This window comes from Lepisma saccharinum, chromosome 13 (assembly GCF_977018435.1).
Source record: "Lepisma saccharinum chromosome 13, izLepSacc3.1, whole genome shotgun sequence".
Classification (NCBI taxonomy): Eukaryota; Metazoa; Arthropoda; class Insecta; order Zygentoma; family Lepismatidae; genus Lepisma; species Lepisma saccharinum.
Genome location: NC_139241.1, coordinates 49,310,829 through 49,324,578, shown reverse-complemented (window position 1 = coordinate 49,324,578; position 13,750 = coordinate 49,310,829). Strand labels below are relative to the sequence as shown.

Sequence of the window (13,750 nt, the reverse complement as noted above, 5' to 3'; positions counted from 1 at the left end):
GCGTCCTCCCCTCTGTCCCGCTAACGATGCACGTGCTTTCAATGCTGAATGAATGTGGTTGGTTAACATATGGTCGGTGTAATAGAAAGTAGATTGCGAAGTATGGTAGTCTTGCATTGTACATACCTGAGATTGCATGTTATACTAATTAGGTTGCACTAACCATTACTAATTGTAAATTGCGTAATTAAAAGGGTGTTAATTGAATTTAAAAAGGTATTACTTCAAATATAGCGTGATTTTTGTGGGAAATAGTTGAAAATAAGTTGAACTGTTATTCTTACTTTTTCAATTGAAGATGAAGTTACAAGGGAGAGGAGTAAGTCTCCATTCAGTATAAAAGAAATATTGTGAACACCCATATGTGAACCGCACGCGACGCCACTGGTGCTAATCATTCTGGCATGCTGGAATTGTCTGTGTTAACGTAGGATACAGCTTGACCACCTATTTGACTACTTTAGTACTTGACACTAAGAAGCAAACTATCAAACACTAAACTGGCTTCAATCCGCCCATCATTAAAACATGAGTCTAAGTTAGTTTTGTGCTTCAGAGTTATAACCTAGACAAGTCAGTTTTTGGAACTTACTTTTTCTTTGTTTTAAACCATAAGTTGAATTTGTTATGCTGTGTCAGTTTATGTAACTACACATATATAGGAAATGCAAAAGAAAAGACTTACCATTAGAATAATCCAAGTTGGGAGCATATGGAAAATAATGTTATGAATAATCATTGCTTAATTGTACTACATTCTAATAATACTTGATTCAGAATTAATAACAGGACAGATTTATCGATATCAGCTGATATAGTCATATTGGTGGATTGCTAAATTTTTTATAAATATTTACTGATCTGATATATTAATAATGTTCATATATAAGAATTCTATTGTAATTTTACTCCATCAATTTACTAGAGTTTTGTTTATAATATTCAATGAATTACATTACAAAATATTTAATCACAAAAACATTTTTTCACACAATGATGATACAATAAAAATTTAAAATTTTGAATTATGCGTAATTCAGAAAACGTAATAATATAATAATAACCCGTGGCACAAGGTCTGCCTACTGACTGCTAGTCTCACTCCCACATGCCTCAGCAGAAGTGGGCAATCATTCAACCAGTTGCGGGATGACGTGTGGTTATAGTAGTAATTGTTGCAGGTTTTCCATGACCATCTTACACTACTCATTCTTAGCTCCCCAATTTCCTCACCTTGGTGGGTGTTCGGTCACCAGTCCCATAAACAGCCCAAAATCTCAGGAGGAAAGTTGTTACGCTTCCTCCAGGAGACTTCAACCTGCATGCATCGTGTAGCCTCAGCCTACTGTCAGATTAAAAATTATAGATACTCGAGTTTGGACTCCAATTAAAAATTAACCAGTAGACCTAAATAAAACGAGTTACATCAAAATTTAGCTTATTCAATTCTGCATTAATCTATGCTAACCAAATGTTTTTTCGAGTGTGTCTTCTATTTTTTTATCGTCGTGAAAACACAATTGCCACTTTTTTGGAGTTTTGCAAACAATCGCTCTTTTTGAAATTCTATAAATAGAAAACTGGTAGTCCCATCGTGATGAAAGTTTAGTATCGTGCAGGCAGAAAGATTTTAATCACAGTTCTTAATTTTCAGATTTTTAAAAATTGTCAAAAAACTGTTATTTTCAATTTTGCGAAAGAACCTTTTCTTGGTATTGGCTAATCCTACAAATACAATATTGGTCTTGTTTTGAAGTTTTTGCATCTGTTTTTAAAATCCATTATCATTGTCAATTCACATTGCGAAACCGATTTTATACAGATTTTTATTCGGCAGAGTAAATATGTACGTGGAAAGTGGCAAAACCGCACGCATTGTCTTGCTGGGGTAGCCTGAAGTTTCCACGGTTCAACGGACATCGTTGTGTGTGCCGTGTTGCCACATTCTGCGAACAGCTTTACCCCACCGAATAAAAATCTGTATAAAATCAGTTTCGCAATGAATTGACAACAATAATGGATTTTAAAAACCAATGCAAAAAGCTTCAAAACAAGACCAATATTGTATGTGTATGATTACCCAATACCAAGAAAAGGTTATTTCGCAAAATTGAAAATAACAGTTTTTTGACAATTTTTAAAAATCTGAAAACTAAGAATTGTGATTAAAATCTTTCTGCCTGCACGATACTAAAATTTCATCACAATCGAACCACCCGTTTTCTATTTATAGAAATTCAAAGAGAGTGATCGTTTGCAAAACCCGAAGAAAGCAGCAATTTTCTTGTTTTCACAACAATAAAAAATAGAAGACAAACTCAAAAAAACATTTGGTTAGCATATATTAACACAGAATTGAATAAGCTAAATTTTGATGTAACTTGTTGTTATGTACGTAGGTCTACTGGTTAATTTTTTATTGGAGTCCAAACTCGAGTATCTATAATGTTTAATCCGACAGTAAGTCCTGATGCTGTAGACCACGTTATGGGACAATTCAGGAAAATTATCAGAGATTAAATCCCAACCAATATTTTGTGAACTGTTACATTGTAATTGGTATCAGCTAATATGAAATATTCCATACATTCGGAGTCAACCTTTGCTCAAATTTCTGACTTGCCAAATATTTTACTAGCTACTAGGCATCAGAAATGTTCACACATTAAGTACCTACATTCTTTTACTACTACTACTACTACTACTACTGCTTGCCTTACCTTCGCTGGGTCTTCATCACAAAAATCGATCAGTGTTTCGCAGAAATATTTTCCCATGGACTCGAAGTCAGCCGTTGAAAAATGAGTATTTGATCTGCTTCCAAGTAAAGACCCACCAAAGGAGGCTTCCATGGTGTAGCTGTTGAGTATCCCCATCATCCAAACAACAATGCGGCCGGTGCCTTCTTTCGATTTTTGAATCTTGAATTTGCAACTCTCAAAGGAAAACTGAAATACCAAAAGCAAAGCCAACTTATTAATAATGCTTGTGTAAAGGGACTTGTACAAAAGAGGTCTGTGTTAACTTCTCATTTTGTGCATACTACTATTAATTAATTGACTCCACAAGCTTTGATGCATTATTTTTTGCAGGAAAGGAGCCATTTTGGAGGTTCACAGTACTGTACGAATTGTAAAAGGAATATTGAATGCTTGAGAAAAAATTTAATAAAATTAGATTTGACACTCCATTAAGATTAAAAACTTTAAGAAGGAAAATATAATTGTAAATTTTTCTCCCTGAGGTTGAGTTTGGAGTACACTTTATGCACAGATAGGCTAATTGGGACTGGACTTACAGTTTAAAGTGATATTGAAATCACTTTGTGCCTTCAGTGGCGATTGAACCCGGTACCACTTGATTACAAGGTGGTGACGTGACCGCTATGACATCTTAGATGCTACTTCCTGAGGTTGAGCAATACCACTTAGAACTGATACACTCAAGAGTAATTGTACGTGGGTTGGGCATGGCAACTTTTTTTTTCGCAAGAATTCAGGACTGTCAAAAAAAAAGTCGAAATGTACAAATTGAAGATTACACTTTATGGAATTGAACCATGTATGAACAAGACAGGTCATGTGTGCCAGGGTTTGTAGGGAAGTGAAAAAAAGAAGTTTTGTTCTACATGCGTGTATTAGTCACAAGGCTACATTGTCAGTACAAAAAACAAAAGATGCACAAACAAAGCCCCGTATGAACCCTGAAAGTAGTCCCCTAGAGTGTCCACAACACCTGCCAACAATGTGGAAGATTGTCTCGGACTCAGAAGAAATAAGTGTCCACAACACCTGCCAAGAATGTGGGAGATTGTTTTGGACTGAGAAGAAATGGCCATCATCGTGAAATGTCCTGATTCTCACCTGATGAGGCTGATGGTATGTGACGCCTCCCACATCTGGCTTGTTCATACATTGTTCAGTTTCACACAGTGTCCTCTTCCATTTGTATATTTTCCAGTTCTACATTCTCCTGAAGAAAAAAAAATTGTTGCCTTGACATATGCTCCAGCCCTCGTATAAGGCAAATATTATATCCCACAGGTGGCCGCGGTGGCTCAGTCGGTAACGCATCTGACTACCATGCTAAAGGACCCGGGTTCGATCCCCCGCCGGTTCAAATCCGGGAACTTTTCTAACGATGGAAGCGGCCCTGGCGCCCACCCAGCATCGAACAACATGGGTACCTGGGGAAAACCCTGGGGGGATAAAGGCGGTCAGGGGCATGATGCTGACCACATCACCCCACTCATGACCGGATCAAGAAAGTATGGGGCATTACCCCCACACCCCCTATACGCCTTCAGGGCGTGGTGCTATGCACAGGGGAGCACTTCTTCTTTTTTTTACCCAGGCCTCGCACCCAACTCTGTTGGAGACCTTGTGAAACACCCACACCGGAAATTTCAGTTTCAGTACATATATATTGTTATCAGCTTAACACTACTTTTTATCCAGTATGACAATGAAATGAACTCATTTAAATCGCTATCAGGTAATCAAGTTTTCCAGTGCATATATTTACCTTGTCTGCTGCATTTTTGTGCAGCATAAGAGGGAAAACTTGCTCCTGAAGATGTCTGTCAGAAGTGATCTTTGTCTCACAGCCATACATGAATATATTGTGCTTCCGTGAGTGGGCATGCAGATCACAGTACATGAGAATTCCACACTCCTCCATGAGCCTAAAAATAAAATTACCATAGTTACAGAGAGAAGAAATCACAATATTCGCTTGTTACAAAATGTTTTGTTATGGAAAACTTAACAGGGTTTGTTTACAATGTTTGTGCACTGATTAATAGAAAACGCCCTCATTCATGCAAATAAACTTCAGCACAATTCTGATTTTTACATTTTCCCCATTATACATTCAATTTTTATGGTTGCAGCATAGCAAAATGTTATGAAATTTTCCCCAAATTTACATTTTCACGCATCTTTAGTTTTGTCACCTTGGTTCATAGAAAAATGTAAAATCGAGGTTCCTTCATAACCTTATTTCAGAATTTTTTTGGTTTAGAGGGTTGTTTTTCATATGCAACTTACTTGTTGAAAAATGGCATTTCAAGTGCCATAGATATTTGAAGGACCAGGGGGAAAAAAAAGGTAAGTCAATTTTCTGTTTTAAGCAAGGTAGTGGTGTTCTTTCAATTCAAAATAAAGAGAGGCATCGCTGAGATGTATGAAATAGGGATAGCCACAAAATCTGGATAATCCGGATACAACATATTTGGTGAAGAATTTGTGGAAAATATGTACAGTGAAATGCAAGAATGACGAATGAGAGAATATGTAGATAGCCCATAAAACGGATATAATCTGGATATCAGAATATCCAATATCTGGATATTTGAAATCCTGATATAAAATTAGCCGACATGTGGATAAAATTGTATCCAGATTTGGCCATCTCTAGTATGAAATTGGGAAAGAAACTCATTATCAGCTTCCTTCTTTCCCCGTTTCATACCACTTGGCGATGCCTCTCTTCATCTTGGATTGAAAGAACACCACTACATCGCTTAAAACAGAAAATTTACTTGCCTGATTTTTTCCCCCCCGATCCTTGATTTATGAGTTTCCGAAATAAAATATTTTATTTCTCAGATATCACTTGTTAGAAATACAGCATTTCTGGTTGATAACTTCTGTATTTTTCCCATGATTGGGGATTAGGGTGTATCGAAAAAAACTTTTTTTCGAAATGTTAAGGTGGCTAGTGCGGAAAAGTGGTCATTTGTGACCAAAAACACGTCTGATTTTTTTCAGATTTTTTGGAGGTCGTTTAGGTGGCGCGCATCGACCTTGAAGTTTTGATAGTGATTTGGTTATGCAACACGCACAACAATTTCACAAAAATGTCATTATTAAGCTATTTCATGTCTTATTTTCTGCATTATGGTCATTTATTGTTTTGTTTATGGCAAATATGTTACATTCGTGCCTTAGGAGTGGTTTCCTATGCTGTTTACGTATGCTTTTGCTCAAAAATTGTCAATTTGAGGCTAAAAACTCCATTTTTTCTATTGATGGTTTCCAATTGGTTTCGACTGTGTTTTATTCGAAAGTTTTCCGATATAAAAGACTAAATAAAATATTTTGACTTTCTAATTGTTAACAGTTTCTCAATTACTGTCCAGCGCTTCGCTTATTTTCATAGCTTATTGTGCTTTGAAAATAACCCAGATCTCACCACGAGGATGTGGCTGGACTGCGAGCTCCACCCATGTTGGCAAACATAATTTTACTAAGGGGCAGGCCAAGATTTTCTTCTAGTTTTCTCCTTGAACTTTATAGTCACTTTTTGTTCGAAATGTCGGCATATGTTCTCTAGATTCCAATTTCGCTTTGATGTAGCCATCACGTGCACTGGTGCCGAAAACGGAAGAAGCAGCCTCTGTGATAATTTTCACAAGTCGCTCCACTCCTTGTGTGTGGCAGGGGAAGTCTTGAATTTCCGCTATTTTTTGTTTTTAATGTAGTCATCTGCTTCTTCATTTGTAATATTATTGGTCAACGGAGGCTCATGGAGGGAGCACAAAGCCCAATCAACCATGTCATAGTATTGGTCTGCATTAAAATTGATGGTTGGTAAAACAAAAGTGAGAATTCTTTTGCCTTTTTTCAATCCTCTTGCTTTCATAATTCTTTGCCAACCAAGACTTCTTATTTCTGGGTTTTGGTCGGTTATTAAAGCCAGCAGGAGATTTTCAGGATGGGCCAAGAATGCGTTTTGTTGAATGACCCTATGAATCAGATCTCTCAAGTGGTGTGGGAGAAATCGGGACAAGTGGATCAAATTCTAGAGGTGTTGGGCTCCGTCAGTTATCGATGGTTCCTTCTTGATCCCAAACCACACCGGTGCGTACACCTTCATTATGTAGTATGTGTGGTTTGGGATCAAGAAGAAACCATCCACGAGCCTCCATTGACCAATAATATTACAAATGAAGAAGCAGATGACTACATTAAAAACAAAAAATAGCCCTGCCACACACAAGGAGTGGAGCAACTTGTGAAAATTATCACAGAGGCTGCTTCTTCCATTTTCGGCGCCAGTGCACGTGATGGCTACATCAAAGCGAAATTGGAATCTAGAGAACATATGCCGACATTTCGAACAAAAAGTGACTATAAAGTTCAAGGAGAAAACTAGAAGAAAATCTTGGCCTGCCCCTTAGTAAAATTATGTTTGCCAACATGGGTGGAGCTCGCAGTCCAGCCACATCCTCATGGTGAGATCTGGGTTATTTTCAAAGCATAATAAGCTATGAAAATAAGCGAAGCGCTGGACAGTAATGAGGAACTGTTAACAATTAGAAAGTCAAAATATTTTATTTAGTCTTTTATATCGGAAAACTTTCGAATAAAACACAGTCGAAACCAATTGGAAACCATCAATAGAAAAAATGGAGTTTTTAGCCTCAAATTGACAATTTTTGAGCAAAAGCATACGTAAACAGCATAGGAAACCACCCCTAAGGCACGAATGTAACATATTTGCCATAAACAAAACAATAAATGACCATAATGCAGAAAATAAGACATGAAATAGCTTAATAATGACATTTTTGTGAAATTGTTGTGCGTGTTGCATAACCAAATCACTATCAAAACTTCAAGGTTGATGCACGCCACCTAAACGACCTCCAAAAAATCTGAAAAAAATCAGACGTGTTTTTGGTCACAAATGGCCACTTTTCCGCACTAGCCACCTTAACATTTCGAAAAAAAGTTTTTTTCGATACACCCTATTGGGGATGGGAAGCAGGTAGCAAACTCATCTCCCAATACCAGAAAACCCCTACATATGGTCGTAACACTGCTTATCAGAACTAGTGTCGTGAATAAATGCAGTATGTTTAAAAAAAAAAGTAATATTTTAATATAACTACATTTGTTTTTCCAATAATATTGAAACAACGACATTTAGTTATTATTTATATAAAGTAAGTTAAATAACTTGAAGAAGTATTAATATGGTATACATCAGATCATACGGTTATGCTGCCTATTGTTTTCACTTTATGGAGCTGTCACGGTAGCCGAGCTCAGTAAAATAAAATTAGATTCCACAAAATATAATATTCATTAAATACAAAAAGTATTGCTGTGTATTCAGCATGTATCATAAAAGACTAAACAACTTATCAGGTTTATTATTATATAAAATATATCTGAAACACAAAAATGAGGTTTGTTAAATAACAACGAGAAAATCTTCAAGTTTTGTTTTCATGCACAGGACTTTTGTAAACACAGTCATTGTGGCGCTGGTGTAGTGTCAAAGAAAATGGCGACTTTCACAGGTGCAGAAAAAGCAGGCTGTCTTTTAAAGTTCCCAGACCTTACACCCCTAGGCTTCTGTGCTTTCTGAAACACAAAGTCTATGTGCGACCTAGGCTCCAGAATGTGCAACAGCTAAAGGAGAGAATAGGAAACACCCCTGCTTTGGTGGACGATGAGTTCTTGGGAGAAGTGTGCCAAAAACTAGAATTTTGATGGGATGTGTGTTGCATAACTGGTGGAAGTCAAATTGAACATTTATAGACATTCATAGAAACTTGAAATGTTACTGATTGATACACAACAAATATCATTGTTGTATTGCATATAGTTTAGTCAAAATAATTTCTTAAAGTTGTTTACTCTATTATGATACACCCTGTATATTATATGTGAAAACTAAATTGTATTCGTTGTCTTTTTACTTATATAATCTTTGTGCCACATATGCATACCTTCTTATCATGACCTTTGTGTGCCAAACTGGTGGATATGTTTCTCTCATCACAGTGCGGTATTGACGGTTCAGATCTCTTCCTGTTAGGGAACACCTGTTATTCCCAACTATCACACCATCAGGATTAAGCATAGGTACTAATTTAAAAATGAATTTCTCTCGTAATTCCTGAAAAGATGCTATGTTACAATCTTGCAGTACTACTAAACATTATGCATTTAAGAGAACAATGAATTGACATTAACAATAACCAAATCTAAGGCTCCCGACACTTCATGGTGAGTGGAAAGATTTCTTACTAAGCTTACTGTGTCCACGAACATCCACATAGGTTGTTTTTTTTTCAGGGAGAAACAATACAGGCATTATTTAAATGAAAAGAAATGCTCCGCAAACAGTTTGAATTTGAAATTGTATTATTATTCAGTTTGAACCTGTACCATCCTTACTGAATTGGCTCCCTTAAAATAATTAACACAAAGTAATATGATTCAAACAAAATCAAATATGTGAAGTATGTAGTTTTCAGCCGACATTCACTTTCAATGCCCCCTCCCCCTCTTCATGCTCTTCTAGATGCCCATGGGTCCATTTGTTTGTTATTATCAAAACATAATTAACCACTCAAGCCAGTGTGACTTACATGTATACAGTGGCGCAGCTGCTGCCCCCACAATGTTCTTCTGAAATTTTATATAACAGTAGAAATTCCACAGTGTCGGCAAAAAAAAAGAAGTCGATTTTCGAAACAGAAATCTGGTTCCCAGTAACATCATGTGACGATGTCTCTGATAATAAGCAGTGGTGTATTATCTCAGCAGGAAGGCCACGGTTAACTTGTCATTTGGGTTCCCTCCAAAATGCAGAATTAACTTACTTGCTGTGTAGATAGCAATGGATAGGAAAATATCCTTCATCTCATACTGTTATAGCTACACAATTTGTTGTAAACGTAGTGTAGTAAGATTCAGTTGCTCAACCAGTAGATTCCTTATTGCTACACAATAAACATCAAACTTGGTAATTCATGACCTTTTACCGCTAATATTAGTGTTACACGTGATATTAAAAGTGTAACTTCATATTAAATATTTTCAAGGTGGCCCCAAGCCTTTTCATATTGAAATAAGAGCCGAAATGAATTTCCCACATTGTCTACACCTGATACGTTTTACTTCAAAGGGGCCCAAAAATTCAATAGGAGGTGGGGCCCAGGGGCAATTATTCCTTTGCCCTGAGGGCCATTATCCCCTCCTCTGTTACACACGGTATACAGCGTATGAGTTAAATCTGCATATTATTTTGTGCAATTTTGTGAAGTTTATTTTTCTTGTGTATTGAAATTTTGTGAACATTTCTGTCCAACTAGTTCTTCTTTCCAATATGTTAAGATTTCTGTGATTTGCAGTGTTCGAAGTGAAAATTCCTAGCGCCAAATTTCCTTGTTTGAGTTTGGGGATAGAAGGAAATCCTTGTGTGGATCAGCTTGAAGACAATGCAGTACACTCTGTCCCTAATATCTCTGGAGCAGACAAACGAAAATAAATCTCTGTGCAACTAGTGACACGAGACAGGTCCACCAATGAACACATGAGAGGAAGTGGTTTGCGTGGAGAGGGGTGGGGGAGGGGGAGCGACTGCAGTTACCAGCCTTCCCAGCATTGCGTGTATTGCTTCGCTCTGTCCACTTGATTTCACCTCCCTTCTCTGCCGCTATGCACGGCCTTGTTCCCGAGATACCTGGGACAGGGTATATAGGTGGAGGAGGATGCTTATGCAAATTCTAGCACTGATGATCTGTTAATAAAACGGTTCTTGTTTCATGAAAAAATCTTTGAAATATATGATTAATGGTCTATCGAAAAGAAGTGGCAGTGTTAAAATTATGAATAATGATATTAAGGTCCAATAACACCAAAATTAAACATTGTGTCTGTGGCAACCTTTTTTTTTTTTTTTTGGGTGGGGGGGGGGGGTTCAGTCCTTCCAAGTGACATTTCATTGAGACAAATTTTCAGTGAATAGAGTCCTATCGCAGCTTTATCTCTCAAGACGAGATTGCATCCATTTCTTCGTACCAGATAGCAATTGACTTTATGTGATGTTAGGTCACCACTGACAATCTATAGGTCTAGTTCAACCCCCATAACTGCAGTGATAAGCTTGCTTGAGTATATTACTCAATATTAGTATTAGAAGGCTAATGCGAGCAACTCTTACATTGAATCTTGGCCTGGCGCAATCAGGGATGGCATAGGGGCTGAAGGCACATCCACCTCAAAGTCCAAAAGAGGATATTTACTATCCTTTAACAATTCCCCCAAACTAGTATTTTTAAAAAATATCTGTGTATTATATGTAACCTCATTAAAAAATGTTTCAAGCAAAAAACCACAAAGGATCAGGAACAAAATATTTGGCAGTGGGAAGATTCCCCTTCCTCCAAAAACGATTCCTGGCTGTGCTGCTGCATTGAAATAAACGAAAATATTTCCAGATTCTTCTTCCAGTTATTTATCAGAGATTCAGATCATCCTGATTTAGTTTCAAGAAGTTACTACACTGATATACAAAAAATGGGAAGGCAGAGTATTTGGGATAAAAGTTAATTTCTTGTACAACTTAAAGGGGGTGAGGGGGACTAGCTAACTAGTGTCACCCCCTCCCACTCCGGCATCATGATTTATTTGTCACTAAGGCCCCCCCCCCATATTTTACTTGCAGGGGTGGCCCAGAAAACTGCGCTACGCCACTGTATATATTCAATTCATGGCTATCATAATATTGCTGTTAGATGCCATCTATTGGCAGCAGAGATAAACTGTTTGAATCAGTTGACCGTAAGAGGTCTGAACTGCCATCTACAGGGAAAATAAAACTATTTGTTTCTTGATGTTTTCGCTTCTCATGACTGGTAGGAATTTCGATTTTTCTTTCAATAGTGCTAAATATGAATTAGATTATACACAATAAGAAAGAAGAATTTACCCTGTTGCAGAAGAAATGTACTTTTAGTAAAAAAAAAAAAAAATTAAAGCTATGTTCTGTTTATTGAACATAACAATACCAATACATCTAGTCGTCTTACTAATAATGTTAACGATGACTTACATATATCTCACTCACCCATATAATCTGTGGTGGACCAATAATAAATAAGGTTTATCTCTGGTCACCACACGATACATAAAGAGGTGTAGAGGCAGGTTACCGTACATTTCCAATCTCGGCAATACCACAGCTGACATGATCAGCACCATGCTCTCATTGTCTTTATATTCCAGAGTTGACCTCAGGTATCCATTCTTTTGAGGCTGGGTAATCCTCAGAGCAGCTTTATGCAGGGACATTGATGGAAAAATTCCCACCTGAGAACATTTGGACATGAAATCTATCCTGGTCTCTTGTGTGTAATTTAGATAGCGTATCAACTGGAGCATTACAGCACCTCATTCTTTTGTAGGCCACTAGCTGATTGCCCGGGTATTTATTTATCCCAATCTTCTATTAGACAGGAAAATAATGAATTCTAACTATAGTGTAAAATGAACTTGGAGTTAAATGGCATTGGGAGTGTCGCTATTCATCTTAGCGACCCCAAAAACTATGGATCCCACACTAATATCGGTCGTTTTTGATTATTTTTATATGTCACCCCCTTCCCACTTCCACCCCTAGGGGTGCCAGATGTGTCTTGGAGTTGGACAGCATTGGGAGTGTCACTATTGACCTTAGCGAACCCGAAAACAATGGATTCCACACTAATATCGGTCGTTTTCGATTATTTTTAAATGTCACCCCCTTCCCACCCCCATCCCTAGGGTTTCCAGGGGTGTCTTGGAGTTGAACAGCATTGGGAGTATCACTATTCATCTTAGCGACACCAAAAACTATGGATTCCACACAAATATCGGTCATTTTCGATTATTTTTACATGCCACCCCCTTCCCACCCCCACCCCTAGGGGTGCCAGGGGTGTCTTGGAGTTGAACGGCATTGGGAGTTTCAGGGGTGCCCATCCCCCCCAAGGCCCATGATGCATCTCCCCCCCCTGTTTATGCCGAATTAATTACTCAAATTATTTTGGTCAGACAAAATTTGCAGAAACAATATAATCCCAGAGGCGCAACCACAAATTTTTTGGTTGGGGGGGGGGGGGGGTAAATTCACTGGATGCCATGGCATTATCTCTTTTACAACTTTTTCTCATTTAGATCATCCGGCGCCCTTGGTCGACTCTCCCCCGCCAGCTATAGCTCTGAACTTGACGAAAATGAGAAAAGCAGACATTTCGACTGAAGCGATCAAGAAAATTTTACAAATGTATTTTTATTTGCATAAAATTTGAAATCGAAGGGGTAATTGCTCCTCTGTGCTCCCCTGTAGGTGCCCTTGGTGGCCGTCAATGTTTGGCCCCCATAGAATTGACTTCCATCAAAGGTGGGGGGGGGGGCAATGCCCCCCTGCATACTGTAGTTGTGTCACTGTGTAATAGACATATGTAAGCAATATATGTTTATTTTAAATACTTTAGGCTCACTTTCATGTTTGCTAACATAAAACGTACAAAACTGCTCAGGCTCACTGCCATTGTTAGTGCTGAACCTTATTCTTCACAGTTTGTCTGCTCGACTAACCTTGTATTAATGCGAATAGCACGTCCCCTCCCCTCCATCCAAACTGATTCTAAAGACATAAAAAGTGGCGTTTCATTTCAATCCTCTTGCTGCGATCACCCACAGGTAGGTAGAAAAACTATACATAATAACCAAAACTAAAAATCAATAACAATCCAATCAAACGAAACTATCCCCCCCCCATATTTGTGTGAAGATATATAGAACTGGTATAAAATTTTGTCCCCCCCAAAAATTTCCATGACGGAGGCGCATCATGAAACCCCCCCCCCCCCCGTGGGCATCCCTGGGGAGTGTCACTATTCATCTTAGCGACCCCGAAAACTATGAATGCCACACTAATATCGGTCGTTTTCGATTATTTTTAC

At 37.9% G+C, this 13,750-nt stretch overlaps 1 protein-coding gene across 2 annotated transcripts in view; it reads right to left on the bottom strand.

Annotated features, from left to right (window-relative positions):
• The window catches only part of LOC145997268 (cytosolic carboxypeptidase 2-like), a 57,057-nt gene that overhangs the window by 18,524 nt on the left and 24,783 nt on the right, over nucleotides 1-13,750 (bottom strand). For both annotated transcript variants that reach the window (XM_083134137.1, XM_083134136.1), the window contains exons 9-11: nucleotides 8,744-8,913; nucleotides 4,525-4,684; nucleotides 2,721-2,948 (exon numbers count right to left, since the gene is read on the bottom strand). In XM_083134137.1, coding sequence (XP_082990263.1) covers nucleotides 2,721-2,948; nucleotides 4,525-4,684; nucleotides 8,744-8,913 — 558 coding nt within the window. The remainder of the gene's footprint in view (nucleotides 1-2,720; nucleotides 2,949-4,524; nucleotides 4,685-8,743; nucleotides 8,914-13,750) is intronic.